Source organism: Takifugu rubripes, chromosome 22, assembly GCF_901000725.2.
Source record: "Takifugu rubripes chromosome 22, fTakRub1.2, whole genome shotgun sequence".
Taxonomy (NCBI): domain Eukaryota; kingdom Metazoa; phylum Chordata; class Actinopteri; order Tetraodontiformes; family Tetraodontidae; genus Takifugu; species Takifugu rubripes.
The window spans coordinates 9,028,461-9,051,374 of NC_042306.1; the positions used below are offsets into that span (position 1 = coordinate 9,028,461).

The 22,914-nt window shown below is 43.8% G+C and overlaps 1 protein-coding gene across 4 annotated transcripts in view; it reads right to left on the reverse strand.

The window, feature by feature from the left end:
• tnr (tenascin R (restrictin, janusin)) overlaps positions 1–22,914 on the reverse strand; it is a 91,635-nt gene that overhangs the window by 31,180 nt on the left and 37,541 nt on the right. For all 4 annotated transcript variants that reach the window (XM_029831436.1, XM_029831437.1, XM_029831434.1 and 1 more), the window contains exons 2-10: positions 21,288–21,344; positions 11,358–11,475; positions 10,307–10,529; positions 10,120–10,220; positions 9,885–10,047; positions 8,898–9,374; positions 1,252–1,371; positions 1,021–1,164; positions 122–237 (exon numbers count right to left, since the gene is read on the reverse strand). In XM_029831436.1, coding sequence (XP_029687296.1) covers positions 122–237; positions 1,021–1,164; positions 1,252–1,371; positions 8,898–9,374; positions 9,885–10,047; positions 10,120–10,220; positions 10,307–10,529; positions 11,358–11,456 — 1,443 coding nt within the window. In that variant the 5' untranslated portion in view covers positions 11,457–11,475; positions 21,288–21,344. The remainder of the gene's footprint in view (positions 1–121; positions 238–1,020; positions 1,165–1,251; positions 1,372–8,897; positions 9,375–9,884; positions 10,048–10,119; positions 10,221–10,306; positions 10,530–11,357; positions 11,476–21,287; positions 21,345–22,914) is intronic.

Here is a 22,914-nt window from a genome sequence, read left to right on the forward strand (position 1 = left end):
CGACCCATTTTCTCCTGAAATGGGAGATTAAGATCGAAAAAATTTGATTTTCACATGTGCAGCCACTGACACCGAAACAGCAGTAAACAGCAGTAAACAGTCATATTATAGGTGCTTCTACCTTTGGGATGAAGCTGATCTCCCAGCCATCAAAGGAATAGTAGAATGGTTTCCACTGGACCTCCACCGATGTTTCTGTGATGGATTTGAAGACTAAACCATCAGGATTGGAGAGATCTGGAGAGGTAGCCAGACATCTTTCGTTATTGTTCTTCAGTGACCCACGCGGCCGGTAAATCAGAACTTTATCTCATGCCGACACTGCCTGGTGAGGAGCAATCCTCTTTGGTGCTTGCTTGTATTTTTCCTAAGTCTCAGCCTTTTTCTTTTCATCCAGGAGAGGTTTCTATAACAGTTATCAATTTATTTTAGTTTGTCTTATATCGCTACGCTAAGCAAACACACCGGGCAATCAATAAGAACACAATGACACAAAAATAACATTTGTGTCATTTTTAAGCACTATCTATTACATGGCCCATATCTCCTGCTAGGAAGACTAAAAAAAAGGGTCAAATATTGTGTTTATCTAGTGGTACAATATTTGCTTACAAATAATGCTCAGGATGTGCATAAATGTGTGCATTATTTGCACTTTGTGGCATTAAAAAAAGACTTGAATAAAAGAAGTGAGATTCAGTCAAGGTTAGGAGTATGGTGAATTTAGTGCGAGTGTGTGTATGTGTGTGCGTCAGACAGGACTGATGGCATGGTGATGGAACAGAAGGACGAGGTCTCACTCCTCGCTCTGTTGTTGTGCAGAATCTACAAAAACGGAGGCATGGTGCTTGTTTTTATCCACAGGAATACCCACGTGTGTAACAAAGTGCGTGTCCAGCACTGTGTGTGACAGGCAGCAGGTATTAGATTTACACCAAACACATTTTCATTGTACAGTATCCAGTATCCTTTTTATTCCCGGGAGGACATTTCTTTGGAACAAGAGAGGGCTACACTTGCATGTCGAGACGGCAATGCCAGCAGGGACGCTGATGCTGTTGTTGATGACAGCGAAGACGTTGATGTTGTATTCCACGCCTGCCTCCAGGCCCGAGATGGTGCAGGCGGTGGTATTGCCTGGAATCCTAATCTCTAACGGGATACCTGACACAGAGATGGGGAGGAGAAAAAGACAATCTGTCTATATTCATATGCCTTTTTTGTAGAGTAGACTGGACACTTTCTGCTTACCTCCAGTGCTGCTTGGCGTGTACGTCACCAAAAAATCTGTCAGCACCACCGAGCCCTCCCACTCCAGGTCAACGCTGCGATCGGTCCCACCACGGATCTTCAGATTCATGACCGGCGCCACTAAAATCAGAAAGAATTTTAGATATGTAAGTAATATAATACCACCATTTGTGCATTATCCACTTCTGGGTCAAACAAGGTGGTAATTTCTGATGTCCAACCTGATTTTATCATCTCCTTCCTGGTTCTTTTCCCTACTTAGGGGTTAATTAAACTAGTCTGATCTGGACCGCATATAGATGCCACCATCATGAGATCTACTCAAGGCAATGGAAACAATCAAAGGACACACATTTTTAAGCATTTCCACATGTTCTGTAGTTCAAATATGAGGGAAACATCGCTCACAGCAACAAACAAATGCACTGGTCTACGGAGGAAACCAGTCTCTGTTTACAAGGGTTTGACTGGAGCGATGAATTTAGGCAAAAGCTGAGACGTAAAGCTGAAACTGTGGGGCTGAATGTACAGTGGGTACGGAATGTATTCAGACCCGAAGAGTCCTGGTTGACCCAAACCTCTTTTACCAAATTCAATGGATAATTGTGAGATCGTGGAGACTGCTGAGCTCTTAGAAGCAATACATAAAGGAGAATTCTGTTTTTCTAGCCTTGTCGTAATCTGTGTCTTGCTACAGCACTGTCACTGATATGCTCTTATATGTTAGGAGTTCCTGAGTGTTTCCCTCGTCTCCCTCCTGCTTTAAAAGTTGGGTCCACGTTCCAACCATCACCAATTCGTTGTTTAACTCCTGAAACTCTGACCGCAAGTTTGTTTCATGATTCCTGTTTCCAGTTCTGAACTGATTGTCAGTCTCTCCCATAGATCGCCTTTCGGACACCTGTTCACGCCCCCCAGCCTGCTCCAGTTCAACCGTGTTTGTCTGCCTACAGCACCACTTGGCTTTGTCCTGAACCAGCTTTCAGTAAACTCTTAATTCCAACCTCAACCAGTCGTGTGTGTCTGCATTTGGGGGTCTTGATTCGTGTTTGCCTAACATTATAGTGCCTAACATTATATGCTGTCAGGCCTTATTTAGACTTGCACTTGCTTTAAGGTCCAATTAATTTAACACAGATGGACTCTGATGAAAATATAGAACCATCTCAAAGTTAAGCAATAGAAATGGACGGCACCTGATTGACCTAGATAAGTTTGAATTCTTATGTTCATGGGATGTTTCAGTTTTCCATTTTCTATTAATTTGCAAAAAGAAAATTCTTTAATTCTGGGTTCGGTTTGTCCTGGTAAGGTACTGATTGAAGATGGATGATGAAAAAATACATCTTTTTCAATTATTTTGACATGAGGCTTCACCACAATAAGTAGTAAATATTTGAAGAGGGGTGAGCACTTGCCGTAGCCACTGGAACTGTGGAGGCATTAAAAAGGGTCTCTACACACACCCCTCCATGCAAGAGGGAGCAGAAGCAGAAAATAAGGGACATACAGGAGAAAAGAATTTGAAAAAGGTTATAAATAAAGCCTTGCATGCAGTCAGACTCACCAGGAAAATAAACAAGTTCGTCAGGAGTGCTAATAACTAAGATCAGAGGGGTTGGTAACAGCCCAGAGAATAAGAGCAAACAGCAAAGGCAAGGCAAGAGGAGCAAGGGAGCACAGAGGGTGATGGTGTGATAAACAACCTCTCACCGCCTCATCATCCCTGCATCCTATCACACAGGGTCGGAGAACACAGCGCTGTATTCTCCTCTGAGACGTGACACTGTGGAAGCTGTTGTAACTCTGTCCTCACACCTTTGACAGATGGGTGCAAGCTGTACAACAGTTTGCTCATTTGAAGCAGCCGAACCTTCAGAGCGGGACAACCCCTTCAGCAATCACTTAGCTCAGATTTATTGCGTCAATTAGACTAAGCTTTGTCCCATATATGAAGGAAACAACAAATCAAAGCAAGGAGCAGTGAGCGTTCGGATGGAACCGGATGACTGAATAAGGTCACGCAGGAGTCTGAGCAGATGAGCTGCCGAGGAGAAAAGGCTTCAAATCCCGTGAAAACTGGAATAAAACTGCCTGAAGTGAGCATGTAAAACTGGGCTAGGAGAAAAAAACACAAGAGCCAGTCCTTTCTTTTAAGAAAGGTCACCATGGAGCAGCTAATATATGATAATATATTGCTTGCTTAATCTTTTAACATTTCTCAGTTGCAGGAGGAGCGAGATAGCCGCTGACTTTTACCGACCTTTGTGACTGTGGCCGTGTCCTGCTACATCAGCAGATTTCAGCTCATGTCTTCAACTCATTCTTACTCCACTCTGAGCTCATTTCGCTCAATCAGTTTTTCTTATCGGACTTTTTATAAGATATAGGAATAAAGGACCGATAAAAGAGCGCCACCTCTGCCCAGGTAGAGACCTAAAACAGGGGGGTTACAAATACGCTGATTGTACCACTGGGGAACTAATTTAACAGTGAAGTCTTTCTTCTTGATGTTTGAAAAGCACTTCTCAGGCATATATTATGTGCGATGTTTGTTTCAAAAAGGCAAAATGCGTGTGGTTTTTAACCATTTTCGCCTGGAGTCTTCGAGACTCATTAGGTTCTAATCAGTATGCAAACATAAGCAGATGAATCAGTTTCTACTGAAAGAAAAGCTTACAAGTATTATTTTTGCCTTGACAATGGAGGTCACTGCAGTGCGGGGGGCTAACTCTCCTTCGGGGCAAAACATGGGTTAATAATTTTCCTGGATTTCTCTAGTTTTTTTCATGTATCCTGTGATATTTTGTCCTATCGTTTAAATTTCTCATCTAACTCAGGGTCAGAAACCTACTCTTAAGCTAAAACACCGTTTTTTTTTTGCATACTCAGATCTGGGAAACCTGATCATCCTTCACTGCAGGTATGAAAATAAACTCTACACATTTACCAATGAAAGAATAATCTAGTACTAGTGGTTATTCTGAAACGTGCTACAATTGTATTCTGAAAACTATAAATGCTTGGTACCTAATTGGGATGAACACTAATTTTTGTTTTGTTTCATTTCGTTTCGTTTTCTGCCGCTTATCCGGATCCGTTGCAGGGGCAGCAGCTTCAGGAGGGATGCCCAGACGGCCCTCTCCCCGGCCACTTCCATCAGCTCTTCCGGGGGAAGAGCTGAGCCGCTCCCAAGCCAGCCGCTCCCAAGCCAGGCGAGAGATGTAATCTCTCCGCCTAGTCCTGGGCTGACCACGAGGCCGCCTCCCGGTGGGACATGTCTGGAACACCTCTAAAGGGAGGCGTCCGGACGGCATCCTAGCCAGATGCTTGAGCCACCCCAACTGACTCCTCTCGATGTGGAGAAGCAGCGGTTCTACTCCGAGCTCCTCCCGGATGTCCGAGCTTCTCACCCTATCTCTAAGGCTGAGCCCGGCCACCCTGCGGAGGAAACTCATATCAGCTGCTTGTATCCGCGATCTCGTTCTTTCGGTCATCACCCAGCGTTGATGGCCATAGGTGAGGACTGGGAGATCGACCAGTAAATCGAGAGCCTTGCCTTCCGGCTCAGCTCTCTCTTCACCACGACGGATCGGTTAAGCGCCCGCATCACTGCCGCTCCAATCCGCCTGTCAATCTCCCGTTCCATCCTACCCTCACTCGTGAACAAGATCCCGAGATACTTGAACTCCTCCACCTGGGGCAGGACCTCCTCCCCAAGCCGGAGAAGGCACTCTACCTTTTTCCGAGTGAGGACCATGGACTCTGACTTGGAGGTGCTGATCCGCATCCCTGCCGTCCCAGCATTTGTTGGAGGTCCCTGTTCAATGGCGCCAGAAGAACTACGTCATCCGCAAAAAGCAGCGACGAGATCTTCCGCCCACCGAACTCGACACCCTCCACTCCCCGGCTGCGCCTAGAAATTCTGTCCATAAAAGTTATGAACAGAACCGGTGACAAAGGGCAGCCCTGGTGGAGTCCAACCCTCACTGGGAACGAGTCCGACTTACAACCGGCTATCCGGACCAAACTCCTGCTCCTTCGGTACAGGGACTGGACGGCCCTTATCAAGGGACCCTCCACCCCATACTCCCGGAGCACCCCCCACAGGATGCTCCTGGGGACCCGGTCATAAGCCTTTTCCAAGTCCGCAAAACACATGTGGACTGGTTGGGCAAACTCCCAACTCCCCTCAAGCACCCCAGCAAGGGTAAAGAGGTGATCCGTGGTTCCACGACCGGGGCGAAACCCGCATTGTTCCTCCTCGATCAGAGGTTCAACTATCAGTCTAATCCTCTTTTCCAGCACCCTGGCATAGACCTTGCCAGGGAGGCTGAGGAGTGTGATCCCCCTATAGTTGGAACACACCCTCTGGTCCCCCCTCTTAAAAATAGGGACCACCACCCCGGTCTGCCAGTCCAAGGGCACTGCCCCCGATGTCCACGCAATGTTGCAGAGGCGTGTCAACCAGGACAGCCCTACAACAACCAGAGCCTTAAGATACCCCGGGCGGATCTCATCCGCTCCCGGTGCTCCGCCGCCGGGCAGCTGTTTCACTACCTCAGCAACTTCCGCTCCGGAAATTGGATGGTCCACCTCCTGGTCTCCCGACTCTGTTCCACCTTGAGGATACGTGTTGGTAGGATTGAGGAGCTCCTGGAAGTATTCCTTCCACCGCCGGATAATTGCCCCAGGAGACGTCAGCAGCTCCCCACGCACACCTAACACGGTGTGTGCGAGTTGCCGCCTGCCGCCCCTAAGGCACCGGACAGTTTGCCAGAATCTTCTCGGAGCAGACCGAAAGTCTTAACACTAATTTTCCTTGTGAAAATATCTTTGCATGACAGGAGCACCAACTTGTCGATGTCAATATACTGTAATTTAAAAGCTGAAAATAAACAAGGGTGTGCAATTAAGGCCTCCTGGGGTTCCGTATGCTGAATTTTAAATTTGGCTTCTTATTTTAATACTTAAAACAGACCCAAAAAGAGAAGCGAGTTCACTGAAATACCCCCCTCCCCACGCACACAGACACACACAGCCAACCTTTTGGCCCTGGGATATAAGTCGGGCTTGTCATGCACAAGAAGTGAGAAAAGCAGGAAATTTTCCTTTGCATAGAAATTATTTTGGTTTATGGAGGGTTTCAACCAAAGCCACGATAGGTAAGCGCGCCCACTCAAGCTGCTCGGGCGGTGTGTGACATGCAGGGGTGGACTTGTTCCTGACTGGGTGACGGGAAAAAAATTGTCACATGTTTCTCTGTCCTTCAACTCCACAGTCCATTTGCATAATAATATAGCAGAAGCAAACAACGCGTTTTAAATTTTAGATTTTCTAAATTGCCACTGCTCGCTGACATGCTGCACATTAAAAAAACAAAAACAAAACAACCACCCACTGAAACTTGATTGATGCAATGCGGCAGAGTAGGGCGACAACATGAAGCAATGAATTGAGCAAGAATATGAGGTGACCCTGCTTAACGGTGGCTCTGGGATACATGTGAGGGAGGCTACAGTTATAACACCCTCTCCCACCCGCTCTGCTCAGAGGATGTCAACAAGGCGAGAATGCCGCCACTATTTTCCTGCTCTTGTGTTGGGATCCATCAAATGAATGCAGGACTCTGTTACTGTCAAAAGCCACTTTCAGATAATCTCTCTGGGGGTGGACCTATGTTTGACTGCATTTGCACACCTGCCCGGCTGAAACATCCATTGACATTGTCTTTATCGTGACTCACAGTAACGGGGCTTCGCATACAATCCCTCTAATTATCATAAATGAAACTAAATTGCATCACATTTTCTTTGGCTGCTGACAAATTAAAACCTTTAAGCCTGTTACCCTACAGTGATGTAGTAAGTGAGCTGATTTTGTATTCTGCAACAATATTCCCTACATGCATTCCACACTTGAGACATTAATTAACCAAAAAAGTGATTTGGCCTAACTCGATTGGCATAAGCACAGCCTAAGGATGGAAAATTTTCCCGCCTTTCCATGGTCTTCTGCACTTCCTCTCTTTGTTGTCAGCTGCCTCCAACAGCTGAGGAGAACATTATTTTGGCACAGCGAGTCGGGTTGTACCCAGAAACGGTCTCAGCTGCAGCTAATGTGACAGTTCCCTCCCCGGATTCATGTGACTTTTGACGAATGAACGCTGTCACCCCTTCCAGCAATTGGCATGCATCGCAACCTGCGTTGAGCGTGCATATGGGTTTGCTTTTCTGGGCTGCGCTCGTACAAGAAATGATGAGGCTCCAGAAGACAGCCAGAGGAAGAACTGCGTTTACAAAACTGTAGAGTTTAACTTTCGGGAGCTGCCATAAGGGATTTACATTCTCTGTGTTTAATTCCATCGTCTTACTTAAAGACATACATTAAGATCATTATTTAAGTATTTAAGCCTCTTATTTATGAGATTTCACCTGATGAAGTCATACAAATTCTAGGCCAAGACTTTGGGCTGAAAATACTTGACGGCAGAAAAGAGAGCATCTTATTTTTCAGCAACAACCTTGAAAAACAGTTTTGTCTTTTAGAAGTAAGCGAAGTAAATGGGCTCCTCCAGCTGGGAACCTGGACGACCCTGAATTGTGAGTCACGGCAGTATATCTTCACCCACTGTTCCTCTGTGCTGTTTGACAGCCTGACATCAGTATTTGCTGTCGATCTCTTCTCCACTGTTGCTGGAAAGCCTCTGTGGGGCTGAACTAGGCATTTATCGGGTGCAGTTTTGGAAAAAGAGAAGTTCATTTCCTTGTTGGTTCCTACTACACCGTTGCCATGGATGCAGCCGTGAACGTACACTCTGGGGAAAGGCATCTAAATAAATCAATCCATAAAAAAATAAGACGTATTTAAAGTGGTTTCTAGGGCCTGATGACACTCTGGAGGCAGATATTGTTAGTTGGATTGTTCTAATAATGCGATATTCAATCATTGCGCACTTGAAGAAAATAATGAACTATTTTATAAAGCAATTATCACATCACCAGTAGAATCCTCTCTAAATTGTAACACTTTATTGGTCACATGTTTGTTCATCTGAAGAGATGAAGAGGACGAACATTTCAGCTGGATTTCCCTATTTACAGGTTGACTCCCCGATAAATGTCCAGGAAAAACAGGACATTTATTCAAAACACCCTAATAAAGTTTTTTCTTTTCAAATTTTTAATTGGATTTGCATTGCCACATCGAAAACAACCTTTTCATTATGACTGGACTCTTATCTGAGGCATCCATTTTCTTTTGTTTTTTGTCCCACGCAAATAAACTTAAGTGAGAGTGCCAGCAATTCCGGAGCAGAAAAGTGCTTCCAGGGAATTCCATCAATCCTCCTAATGGAGGTCCTCGATCTTATGTCGGCGCTCTAATTTGAAAAGAAACTTGTTCCCTCTCAAGGGTTCAAAGCAAACTGTCGGTGGTTCACAGCGTGTCATCCTGAAATCTGTTAGAAGATTTCATTTCTGCGCTGGATTACTTCAGGTCCGGCTGACAGTGTTAAATGATGGTGACATGTCCGCTACTTGGGATGTACCATCCATGTCAGACCCGTTCTGTCTTGTCTTGTGTAGACAGCTATATGAATCAAAGTCACATAGAAAATAAAATAGATTTTAAATAAATACTCCCACCTGAGTTGCAGTCATCTCCAGCAAAGCCGTCCTGGCAGACACAGAACCCGGTCTTGCACACCCCCTTCTTGCTGCAGTTGTTGGCACAGTACACCAGCGAGCAGTCTTCCCCGATGTACCCGGGCCGGCACTGGCATGTCCCATTGACGCAGGCGCCCTGGTCCGAGCAGTCGTTCAGACACCTCCCGACCATGCAGTCCTCTCCGGTGTAGGACTCCTCGCACACGCACTCGCCGTCGATGCACAGCCCTCGGCCCGAGCAGTCGGAGGGGCACCGCGGCTCGGAGCAGTTCTCTCCGCTGAAATCACGGTCACACACACACTCGCCCTCCACGCAGGCCCCCTGACCCGAGCAGTCATCTGGACAGCGGGGCTCAGAGCAGTTTTTACCCGCCCAGCCTTCCTCACAGATACACCCGCAGAGGTCAAAGCTGAAGCTGCCATGCCCGCTGCAGCCCGGGACAAAGTCCAAACGACCTTGGAATGACAGAAAGCATCAGAGTATATGCATATTCTAAGAAAAGATGAAGGATTACTTTGATTATTCACAAAATGAAAGGAAATGGAAATGGAAGAAACGCTGCAAAACACATTTTTATTCTCATCTTGTGCATTCTCAGTAAATGACATCCCTGTCCTTGTTCTCACTCAGGTCAGAAGTAATATAGAAAATCTTCCTCTCACAGCTGAGATGGAGTTTGTCAAAGAATAACTGAAGCTGTAATAATACAAATTACCGGTAAGTGGAATAATGTCCTATTACTCTGTCCATTTTAGTCTCCACAACTTATAGTGGCAACACCTCCTGAATAGTAACTAAATCTCTGCCAGAGGTGCCACGACTTGCCCTGTAGCATCAATATTCACTCCCGTCTGTCTATAAATTTAAGGTATAAAACCTTCTTTGATCCCAGTATACTTTCCCACACAGTCAGGGCTTGGTTCTGGAGAGACCCAGCCGCCTTGGTGCTGTTGCTCACTACTCACCCATGGCGGAGCCCTCGCCGCAGCACCCCGAGCCACACTGGGCTCTGAGCAGGGAGACCTCTCTCTCCAGCATTTCCACCCTGGTGACCAGCTGCTGTATCGTGGCTGTTGCCGGACAACCGCATGCAGCTTTTGGGATGTTGATGCGGTGGGTGAACGTTACCTAAAGATTCAAAAACAGATTTATTTCCATTTCATGCAAAAATAGGGAGGAAGTGCTTGTAAAAATACCCACCTGGCTGTCGGGGTCCATTGTCTGCTCTGTGTATTCTGATGGGCCCGAAGGATCCACTGGACCTTCCACAGAGGGACTGGATCCCAACCCAGCAAGAGGACCTTTCAAAACAAAAAGGAGAGATCTTCAGCCTCTCTTCTTTTTATTTATTTATTCATTTAGATGCTGGACCCATCCAAGAACTGACCATTGGCTGGACCGGGTGACGCAGCAGAGTCCAGTTCGACAGAACAGAGGGACTCCAGAGGTACATTGATGTTGTACACGTGATTAAACACCAGAGGTTGTTCCCTTGCGGTCTGGTTTTCTGAAGAAGCGGGAGGAGCCTGACCCCCCGCCGGGGTCTGTCTCCTCACTCTGGTGGTATGAACCAGCTTGCTGTCTGCTGATGGAGCAGCGGGAGAGGTACCCTGGAGAGACGGGAGTGCCGAAAAAAGTTAGTTAAAAACTCTTTTGGATTCAGGAGGGGGTTCTTTCTGTTTTTGTCCTTTGGATCCTGGGGTTTCGAAGGGAGGGGATGAATACAAATAGTAGAGCTGGACAAAGATACGGAAACATGGACGTAAAAACATTAAAACTGATGTAAAATTCCAGAAATTAACTAAGCATGATGTTCATCATCATTTTACTGTTTTGCACATCCTCAGTCAAATAAATAATCAGCTCTGTAAAGATACTCGAAAACTTTGGTTCCCACAGTTTTTTATTATGAGCTTTCCAGGCATCTCATTTTCTTCCTCATCTTTACACTGATTTTCTCTGCAGTGAACCAGCCACATTTATTCAACCATGGCTGAAAGTTGCATTTTTCCCCCTGTTATTCCAGATGCACAGATTGAAAATTGGGGACACTAAGTCAAAGTTCAGAACCACAACCTAAAACAGTTTACCAGAATACTGTAACCTAATTAAGCACTGCATTGACATCAGCTAAACAAAATTAAATCGACTAACGGCAATTCAGCTAGTAGGTATATAAAAATGCCTTTTGAACTATGAATAGGGATTCACATTAGTTATAGTAACTTTAACACTGACAGAAAAATAATAACACCACTGATAACAAATGAACTACCACCCAATGAATATGATCCTTAAAACTACACTCTCCTCATCCAACTATGGGTGAAAGTGAAATTAAAAAGAATAATTCCAACTCGTTAGGTCAATTAATACAGTTGCCAAAAATAGAGTGGAAATAATGAAAACTCAAATAAAACAGTTCGAACAAACTTTACCTGTAGAGCAAGAAGCAGAGCCAAAGCCAAGATCCAGCCTGTGCTGGACACGGGGACCCTGTGATGCTGCGCCAGCGGCATGCTGGGAAAAAGCCTCATCGGTTCTACACGCTCACACCTGCAGAGCCAGAACCACAGAGGGGGGTGAAAGAGGAGAGAAGCGTAACTGTTGGCAGAGAGGCAAAACAAATGAGTAAGTGGTGATGGCGTGCTCGGCATGCTGGAGCTGCCTCCACTGTGCCAACACGGATGGGTCTGCTCATGCCTGCGGGGGCGTGCGTGGGTGAGAGTCAACATCAGCATATTCTCTGTATGTCCTGTAGAAAATAATTGGATTTAGAAAAGGGAGAGAAACTCTAGCAGGGATTATGGAAGTGCCTGAGAGCCTTTCAATGTATTCCGTTGCACAATACCGACTATCTGATCTTTCCACTCGGGAGGACTACAGAAAAATTGCTCGGGGAGGGAGAGTTGATAGATGGGTTTCAGTAGAGACATTGTTTGAGTGATGCTACCGTAATCCTCTCTTCACCGAGTAGCGAGGAGAGAACGGGGACACGGCGGCAAAAAAGAGGGAGGAAATAAAACTTTGATCCTTCAAGAAGGTTGACATACATGGGCACGGATGGGGCAATAACAGGATCTGGATTTGTTGAGATTTGTTGCGATCAACTGATCAGGTCTGATTCAATTATCAGGATAGAGGACGCTTTGGACAATGGAGAGCGTCTTTTATCAGAGCCCTAACTAGGCTCTTCCTAGCAAGTTTCTTTAGTAAGACTGATATGAGTTATCTCATCTCAGCTACCTGCCATTTTTTCCCTCAACGAGAGAATTTACACATAAATGACAGAGAACCCCTTTGAAACAGCAGGTTTTGAACATCTTTTCATTCACAGGCAAGGATTTATTCCCCCCATCCCATATTGACCCTGCTATCATAACAACACCACAGTCTAAAATGCGTGACACAACCTACAAATGTATCAAGAGATTCCCATATTTGTCTAAATGTGCAAATATCCATTCCACGTTCCGCAAATGCTGAAAATTCTAAACATATGCGAATTTTGTTTTTGGAAAAAGCCAGATAATGTTACTATCAACTGTGTTTGTGTTTAGAGTTTGCAAAAGTGAATGCTTTTTTAATGTTTTTTAGTCAAATTTCAGCTGTAAATTCAGCTCTTATTTCAGCTCGATTGCTCACGCTTGGCATATAGAAAGGGTGATAGGTGGTCGTGAGTATAGATAGTAGATTAAAAAGAGCTTGGCTCCCTAGATTGCCTTGTCAATAGCAAATAGAAGGAATGTTGGACTTCATATCCAATATGTACAAATATCCCTTCAAGGATGCAACATCAACCTCGTCAGTTAACTGGTGACTACAGCAAATAAATGAGTAGGCTGGAGATGATGGAAGGCCCTGACAAACAATCTTGTTTGACATGAACGCATGTTTAAAATAGATAAATCCTTCAACACAACTGCCATGTCAGTCAAGAGCTTTAAACAAATAAAACCTATAAAGATTTGTGTTAATCCTTTATTCTGATCTTTGGCTATGGGTGTAAATTATATTGGAACTTTAGACATTCACACATGGAATTCCAGTAGCTTTTCAGGTTAACTTGACCTTTGACAGTTGAGTAAATATACATATGAGCACAGCTATGGAGGCCATACATTTCCAGTGTGTGATCACTGGCTAAATCTGCCATGACTATAGATTGCCAGCAGTGTCCTCAAGACATTTTTCTATAGATTGCATAGGTTAGAGATTATAGCTGATAAGTGGTATTAAAAGAATTTGTCTGTTTTGGGTGCAAAAGCATTGCAAGACAACATTCTAGCACCAAGAGTGGGGAACTGGGTCAATATTTAAGTTAATTTTTTTCACTTATGTGTGATTACAATGAACTCTATAGAGTACTTCTGTTTATAACCTCACAGATAAACTCTGGCTGCTTTGCAGGCTTCTAAAAATAGACCCAGAAGGCCCAGTGAATAAAGCTTTTCACAGTTTTAAAACTTTCAAAGACATTCACAATCATAGGATTGTGCTTTACTCGCTGGGTCATGGTGCACGCTGATGCCCACAAGCACTTCCACCCACGAGAGGGTTTTTTTTTTTCATGGAGGCTCAATTAAAGACATACCTACTCATTCAGAGTGAAGAAAATCAACATGCTTCAGGGAGGAAAAAAAGAGTCCACTATATTTTCAAGAGAGCGACACAGGGAGAGAGGGAGAAAGAGCACAAGAGCACATCAGCACAAAACCGAGTGTGCCGAGTTTTTACGTGTCCAAATCACGCAAGCGGATCGTACCAAAAAGTTCCTTTTCTCCCTCATCTGAGGTTTCTCTAAAATAATCTTGACACTTTTCATTACCGGCTGATTTTCTGCAAAATAAATTGGTGGAGTTCATCTCCGAGGGGGTTGAGCTGAAATGAAAACTGTCTGTGCCTATTATAATAAAAACCATCAGGGCAATTGAGGTAAAAGAAAGGGTAGAATCCTGTTGTGCTTTTTTCTTTTTCCTTTTTAAGAACTCAGCTCGTACAAAGAAAGCCACAGTCTAAACCATCTACGGCGTAAGATTAATCGTGAATAGCAGCTTTGAAAGTTTGACAGTAAAGGGAGAGTTTGTCCATCATTTCTCATCTTAGGTAGATTAAATTTTATCTCCCAGGTGAAATTTTATTCTCTTTATTTTATTATTTTATTTATCTTCTTTGAAATTGTCCTTACTTTCATCTCTTTTCTTCAAGCCACATATTTCAATACGAGAGGAGAACAGTGAAATATAATTACAATAAGGTCCAAATCTGATTTGTGTCATGTGGACGTATGGATGCTTCAAAAGAGATCTATGTTTTTAATCTTGTACAAGATTTTTTCTAAAAAAATGCGTGCTGGTTCTCAAAATAGTCCAGAAGTCTCTGTTAAAGGAAAGATCAGTATTCAGCATGTTCTCGCTTTGTGATGCCTTATGTCAGTCTTTTTCAATGTCTTAACGCTAACCATAGTTTTTATTTACATTTTTAGTGTCCTTCAGAGATAGAAATTACACAGCCAATCAACAAAAATCCACCCTGGGACACAGAAACAGAGAAGAATACCTTCATAGATGTAATATTATGGTGTTTCCACATCAGTTTTATCCTAGTCAGGCTTGCAAACTTCACAATCTCCCCTTCTAGAAGATTCCAAGTTTATAATCATAATCACAGCGAGGAAACTATGAATAACAAATATTTAGAAGCAGGAAAACGTAAAATTTTGATCGTACAAAAGCAAAAGCAATTTCACACAGGCATGTGATTGGACAATGAGACACAAGAAAACTACAATAGATGTTTAAATAATGCAAAATATGACTAATGTAGAATCTTCACTGCCAATCCTGTTACCTAGTCAAACTGGCAGGGTTTGCAAGACTTTTACTATTTATTTGCAAGCATAGACTTCCTATTTAATCCTTCCTCAGTCCTGATGTATCATTTTTTGCCGTACATCAACCCATTTCTGACTACGCACCTCACTTCTCTGTAAACCCATTAAGGAACTGTGCGCTTACATCTTTCGGATGGAATCTTAATCAAGCAAGTTTAGCCAGTCTGCACATTAAATAGATTCAGCTCTTTCTCTGTCAGTTTGCATTAAAAGTATATTCAGCTAATTTGCTGTCTACAGAGCGTATGCAGCCATTTTGTTCTAGTAACCTTGTGTGACTTCCATGATAGGAATTAGGGGTGGGGCAATATGCAACCTTAATTCTATTACATCTGAATTATCTTTAATACTGTGAGCAGGAGAAACAGATGGGGACAGAAAATAAAAAAAATAAAAATCAGTATTGCCTAATGTCCTACATTCATTTATAAGACTATCATTCGGCTCCATCATTCAGTAAATATAATTTCAGATACACCAGATTAATGTGCATTTCCTGCTCTGGTGAACTTTAGATTGAATTGACAAAGAAGAAGTTGCCAACAATGCAGGCAACAGGATAAGGTAATTAAAAGGATAATTTATGACATATTGTGAACTGAGCGTATTAATATTAAATGAGCTTTAATTAATAAAGAGTGGGGTTTCTTTAATCTAACTGGCAGTGTCGTAGAGAAGGTGCCTCTGTGTCCCCACGCTTCAAGGCTAAAGCCTCTCCATGAATTTGCATCCCGTATGTGGCTGTGCGGATTAGAGAGCCCAGAGATTAACATCTCTGTTGGACTGTAAAAAGAAAATGTAATAGAAAAGCTTCATTAATTTTCACTCTATACTTTCTACCCAGCGTGACGCTGGTAGTGTTGCCAGCTCTTAACCTGCCCATATATGATTTTTTTTTCTTTTACCACAATGTTGAGTATTAATATTAAATGAAAATATCTAGCAGTGCCGCTAATTGTACAAAATATGTTAAGGACATAAAAAAAACAATAATGTGATGATTTGTGGTGCAAACCACTACTGGGGAAATACGCGGTCACACAAGAAGATTTGCACCCTAAGTGCTCCTGTTCTTAAAGATAAAGATAGCAGAGTTTGTAATTGGTCATTAAGTGTTTGCAGGCGTCATTGGGCCAACATAGGGTAGAGGAATTTCATTCCTGTCAATCTCTTCCCATTGCAGCGTTGTGTTCTAAGCTGTTAACTCCACAGACGGCACCCCTGCTTTGACCTGCAGAAGAACAGTGTGTGCCTCAATCTGTGTGGTTTTTCTTCTCTGGGAGTTTGCGAGAAGGGCTCAAGTCAGGTTTGGAAGCTGTGATAACGCTCCAGAAAGGTTGCTGCTCTGAGAAACACTGTGATTGTCATAAGTCTGTCCTCTGGTGCTGGCAATAGCATTTTGGTGCCGGTGCTGAACTGGCAGGAGTACAAAACATCTTCAGTGGCCACCAGAAGCCTTGTCTCTTCTTCTCTCTGCTCCTCCTCTCGATTTTCATCATTTGCTTTTGCTATAATGACGTTTTTCCGTTATCTCTCTGATGGGTCTCTCGTTTTCTCCTTTTGTCTAAGATTATCATCTCCCGAAGTCATTTTTCACAGAGCTCGGCAAATCCGTCCTTCCAGTAGTGTGCTGAATAATGACATATTTCGCTGATTGCTACATCCTGCAGATATGAAAGTTTGCTTTCTGCTACATTGGTGCTTTCTCACCGTCGCAGCCTTATAGAAGCAAAGCCATAACCTTCATTTGCACGGGTTAATGTGGAGCCACCTCACTGTGTACACAAAGCCAATACCGGGATTTCTTGTGTGGGTGATCACTCTCTCCTGCTCCCATGTCTCTCGTTCACTTATTCTTTCTCTATCACTGCTTCTCTCCCTTTCCAATGCTCTTTCCACCCCGTAAATTGGACTCTGGCAGTATTCCAATGCTTTTCTCATCATTTCCATCACTCTGGCCAAATTACCTTGTCTTTCAGGACTATTGGCCTTGGTTCATTGGCTGCTCTGCAGCCAGAGGGCTACACAAGCACCCAAGCTGTTTCAGTAAAAAGATAGGCCAAAGAAATGGATTCCGTTCTACAGCAAACACAACCCTGGGCCACTAATGACTGCCTGCTCTGCACTGTACACAGTGACTGAGTTTTCTAACAGAGGAGGAAGAAAGTGTTGAACCTCCTTCTGTTGCCGGGCTTCTAGGCTGCAGACCAGTAAAGTTAGCAAGTTAGCGAAAGCAGTAAGATGCGCACAATGCCTGCGAAGCATTAGCCAGTCTGTTTTTGTCACTGTGAGGGGAAATGTAAATTAAGGGATTTTAAAGCAAAGCAGACCAGCCATATAAAGGCAGAGGACAGAGAAAGGAGGAGGAAGGGTAGTTAAAAAACTAGAAATGAGAAGAAAATGCTCAATAGGTACGACCTTTTTGAGCTCGAACAACTGAGAATCTGGGAAACTCGAACTGACTTCTCGCTAAAGGTGAACAGGTGTTGCTAGGAATTTATTTTGGGCGTTTATATCGCAAAAAGTAACGATAAATGACAAATAGATTATTTTTTGCAACAAATGTCATAATATATACAGAAAAACAGTCCAGTTGACACAGCAAACTACCTTGGATCTATTTTTTTTCTCATTTCTCATTGTCAGCAATTGAATTATCACTATCTTACACATCAAGCATCCTCTCAGTGTCTGCGGCGACCTGAACTTTTTTGTCTTCCCCCTTCCTTTGCCTTCTTCTCTTCCTCGCTTGATCTCGCCTATCTATTAGCTCAGAGCTAAAAAGGAAAGGAAAAAAAGAGAGAACCTCAAAAAGGCCCCCATCTATCACCTTGTGAGCATTTCTTGTCTGTCTGGTCCCTTTCAAAACAAGCTATTTCTCTCCTTTTATCTTCCCCTTTCAAAGGTTTCCATCTCTTGCGGGATAGAAATGACAACATATTCCACTGAGCTTCCAGAAAATATGGCAGGAGGGTGGTAAAGATATCATCCAGTTCCAAATCATGCTACACTTCTTCTCTCCTGAAAAATGGATATTTGAGTTGAAGGCGGGTTTGAATGACGCATGCAGTCGAAGGAAAAAAGAAAAAAGAAAAGCAGCAACAATCCAACAGGCTGTGCGGAGATGATAAAGCAAGTATGGAGGATCAGAGCGGCTGACACCATCTCCTGTTGCTGCTGTCTCTTCCGCATCCAACAAGGAGAGCTAATGTGATCCCAGAGCTCAGGTGGATATGCAATTACCGCATAAACACTTCAATTGCAGAGAAGCAAAAGGGGATATTTTAAAGCCCGCCTTATTGACAATAAAATTACAGGTGCTGTTGCTGCAGAGCCTACATTTCTGTTCTCTTAAGATATGATGGAATAAAGAAAATGAGACACTATGTATCTGCCAAAACCCTCAGATTGGGGCCATTATCCTATCCCTCCTCCTCATGTTACATTGTTTTACTGGTCTAAAAGCCTTGTTATTACTGCAACTCCACCTGTCTATTAAACAGTCCATGTGGAATGATAGATCTGCACTAATTAGTTCTGCCGGCGGCAAAATTAATCAAAAGGTATGAAGCAAAACAAAAAAGTGACAAAATGAGGCCATCTGTGGGTTTATAGATTTGTGTTTTTCTTAGAAATAATGCTTTCTCGTCACTTGCCAACACTCTTGAATGCATCATGACAACTGCAGGGCAACATAAGGAGATGAGAGATTTCACTTATTTGTCAGCTGCAGTTCATTTGCTGGGCATCACAATTCAATATGGCCAGATTTAGTCAAATCTGGCCCCTTTTAAATTTCTGCTGTCCCAGTTTGGTTCAGAATTGTCCAATATGACATAATTCGCTTTCGAAAGAAAGATTCAAAGAGTCTGAGGTTGGTCTTTCAAACAACCTAGAAGGCTTTGCACAATAAAAGGTCATAGTGGCAGAGCCTCTAATGCAGAGGGAGGAAAGGTCAGAGCAGATCTCAGCACCGCACTACCGAATAGTGATTGTATCGTTTCCAGTGGCAAGTCAAAGAGATAGAAAGGTCCTGCTCATTAGCATAGGGTCATAGAGTCTCAATGATAGACTCCTCTGCTTTCAGAAGCCTGCTCCTTATCAAACATAGAAATATAGCAAATTGTCACCAGTATTTGGATCAAAAAGAATAGAGGGCAAGTGTGGATGCAAGACTTTATAATTCTAGTTTCCCTCCCTTTTCCATGTTCATGTAAACTCCTCAACAACTGCATTTGACTTCCTCTGAATCAACTTTTTGAACATTTTAGTTCAAAAAGTGGGCATAAACCAGCAAAGAATACTGTATTGTGTTAATAATGATGTGATTAATCGAAGAAGACAATGAAAGGACAAATACCTTCTCAGTCTGGCATTAGAGAAACAATAAAACCCATCTGATGTCAGGAAAAAGGAAAAATCTCCACATTTGAGTTAATCTGTTCCGATGTTCACGCCATTTTCATTATACGATGGTTCAACTCTATGCTTATAAATACCCTCTCTTTTCTCACTTGAAGGGTTTTCAACCATTCTCTAAGCGTGAAATCCATTCTGCACATCCGTGCGCTGATTAGACAGATGTAGATTGAATTGTCCAGGAACATCGTTTTAAGAACGAGGAGCTGGTTTTGAACCTGGTCTTCTGGCTGTGCTACCGCCTCCTGGCACTGCTGCCGAAATCAGGACTGACACAGGCACGCAGACCATAATCCTCATTGATTAGAACCCCGAGATCAAAGGCTTCCACTGCTGTCACTCTCACCTCCTGTCCCCGCTCCGCTAATGCCGTCGCCTTGCCTCTCTTTTTCTCCTGCATTTGTGACGGTCGAAGCCATTGAATGTTCATTTTCACGTTTTGCTTTTCGCGTCCCACCGCGATTTTGACAAAGAAGTTTTAATAATGCAGAACGTAATAAAACTGTAGTCACTGTAAAATAAAATGGTTGTTATAATTTGGTTCTTACCTTTCCTAATTCAATTGTCTTATAAAGTTGCTGATTTTTTGAGGAGACAATCGAAAGTGAATTAGCTGATAATCAGAATTGTGGTAGCCCTTGCACAATTTACCATGGTGTTTGATGTATACTCCCCAAACATAGCAAAGTCCAATTAACGCAAGGTGTAATTTAAACATCAGCCGCTGCGGACAAAGTCTTTGATGCGTTGAAGGTTAATCTTGTTTTGCGTCTCTCTGATTATTAATCCTCCGTGGCAGCAGCAGCAGCAGCAGCAGCAGAAGCAGCATCACCCAAGACTGGTGGTAATGTGATGAGAGGTGGTTTGAGCAGCTGGTGAGGCCTTCATTTAATACTCGGGAGGAAAGGGGAACGCGTTTTCTGCCTAGATCGCAAAGGTTTGCGAGAACTGGTGCAAACATGAAAAATATGGAAATGATGTAACGTGATTCCCCTTGATTGCACTTTGTGGTAAATTCCTATGTAAAAGCAGCCAGCGCGTAAAGTTGTGGATGACAGTCTTATCCCTCCACTGCTCTCTTTTTTTCCAATAGTGGATTTTGACACAGGCGGATTGGAGCGGCGTCAGCAGTGATGCGGGCGCTCAACCGATCCGTCGTGGTGAAGAAGGAGCTGAGCCGGAAGGCAAAGCTCTCGATCTACCGGTCGATCTACGTTCCAGTCCTCACCTATGGCCATCAACGTTGGGTGATGACCGAAAGAACGAGATCGCGGATACAAGCGGCTGAACTGAGTTTCCTCCGCAGGGTGGCTGGGCTCAGCCTTAGAGATAGGGTGAGAAGCTCGGACATCCGGGAGGAGCTCGGAGTAGAACCGCTGCTTCTCCACATCGAGAGGAGTCAGTTGGGGTGGCTCGGGTATCTGGCTAGGATGCCTCCCTTTAGAGGTGTTCTGGACATGTCCCACCGGGAGGAGGCCTCGTGGCTGGCCCAGGACTAGGTGGAGAGATTACATCTCTCACCTGGCTTGGGAGCGGATGGGGGTCCCCCCGGAGGAGCTGATGGAAGTGGCCGGGGAGAGGGCCGTCTGGGCATCCCTCCTGAAGCTACTGCCCCCGCGACCCGGATCCAGATAAGCGGGAGAAAATGGAACGGAACGGATTTTGACACACTGTACCTGACTCGCAGGTGCACTTTTCCACCTTTGCCCACGTGGAATGGACTCCTCTGTAGCTTTGCATACTAAATAGTTTGGGGGGGATTACCTTGGGCCTGTTGTATCCACAGCACGATAAGAAGTGACAGCGCATTTGTGCTCCTATTAGACACCCAGTAGTGGTGCTGAATACATTCATGGAAATAAGTCCAAGATGAGGGATAATTGTCTGATTAGATGTGCTTCAGGTTGATAGATGCACAATAAGCCCATGTGCATAAAGTAGGTATTATAGAACATTAGACCATTAAATTAAACATTACACTGTGGCCAGAGGGAAAAATATGGACGTTCATTAATGAAAGTGTGCATGTGTATGTGTGTGGGTGTGTGTGAGGTACCTTTTCTCTCAGTAATTTGTTCTCTTGGTGCCAGTCTTTTTCTGATACAGCACCTGTCTGAGAGAAGAGAAACAGCGGATTAGCATTACATTATAAAATTGCATTCTTATTTTTTTGCCATGGAATGAAGTACATACAATTCCCTGGAAAGAATTCTGAATGCAAATTGCTTTTTGGCATGCAGTAGAAGACCCTGTGACATGGCAGTAGTATTTACAACTCCTACATACTTTATAACACAGTCTGAAAGGTGTGTAAACAACAGGTAGAATTAGACACTGGAGGCTTTTCGTGTCTTCTCCGCCTCTGGCTCATTATTGTTCTAAAGCTAAAACATCAATATAGAGTTGCCATTTAGCAATGCAGACCAGAAATTATATTAATTAAGCAAACAATGGGACTAACACTCCTGAAACAGAAGCACAATAAGCTGCAGGCACACTCACACTCTCACACACACAACCACAGAAGCATGTGTATGTCGATGTGTCCCTGCTGAGAAACAACAAGAATACACAAAGGTTCTTCTATCAACACAGAAAAGTACCCATTTGCTCTCTTCATCTGGTGAGGATTTCTCATCATGGCGCACCTCCCGAGGTGCTCCAACACACACAGACGCCCACGCAAACACAGAACGAAGCCCTGTTTGCGCTCGAGGGTGTCTAGCTCACCCTCTGAGACGCAAAATGACATGCTCCGCCGGCCGGATTGTTTTCAGCTCAGAGGAATTGCAGATTCTCCGAAAATGGTGTCATTTTCAGTTGGGCTTCCTCCAGCAAAGATGGCTGATTAAAAAAACAAAGGCAATCTGCTCCATTCTTGGTTCTTCAGCCACGGAGATACAAAGATGCTTGTCACACTTCAGAGAGAAATCAGCATTCGAATTCGAGCCTTTACGCCCAAGAACATGTTGTAATTTACCACACCCAACTCAAAAAATGTTTGTCGAGCGCAGAGGATAGCCCCGAAGAATACAGACTTGATTGGTTATGGCAAAAATAACTTCATTTTGGCTTGGCGTTCATTCTTTTTGACATTAATTGAATCGTTGACCCCAATTTCCTGAGTCATCAGCCGCCATAGCTGTACCTGAACTTGACTGTGGGATTTCTGCTGTTGCTGCAGCCACCAGATGATTTTCTAAATTGTTGACTTAATTATCACCTCTCATCTGTTGTATCAAATAAACTGCGTTACCTCTTCCATTTATCTCCCCTGACTGGATGATAAATGCTGTAAAGGAAGCCCTTAATTGTCTCGCATTTACTCTTGGTTGTCTTCTCCTGGGAAAGGTTTTAATGGAACCGGATTACTATTGTTGTTGTTATTAACAGATTGAGTTATAAACTCTGCAGATAAACTCTGCAGTGCCTGAACGAACTTCCTAAACACATTTGTGTATTCAAGCTGTCCACCTCACGGCATAAAATAAAGGCTGGTCACTGAACTAAGGAAGTTTGTGATATCTCATGATGGATATGTGGATATTCTCCAGGATGGCATACATCCCCGAGTGATCTGCCTCGCCCTCCTTTTACAGTGAGGTTTAGTCTTTGTGTGAATTAGACTTGTCTCTCAGCGTCCAATCCCCCCCCCCCCCCCCCCCCCCACCATCCTCAGCGGA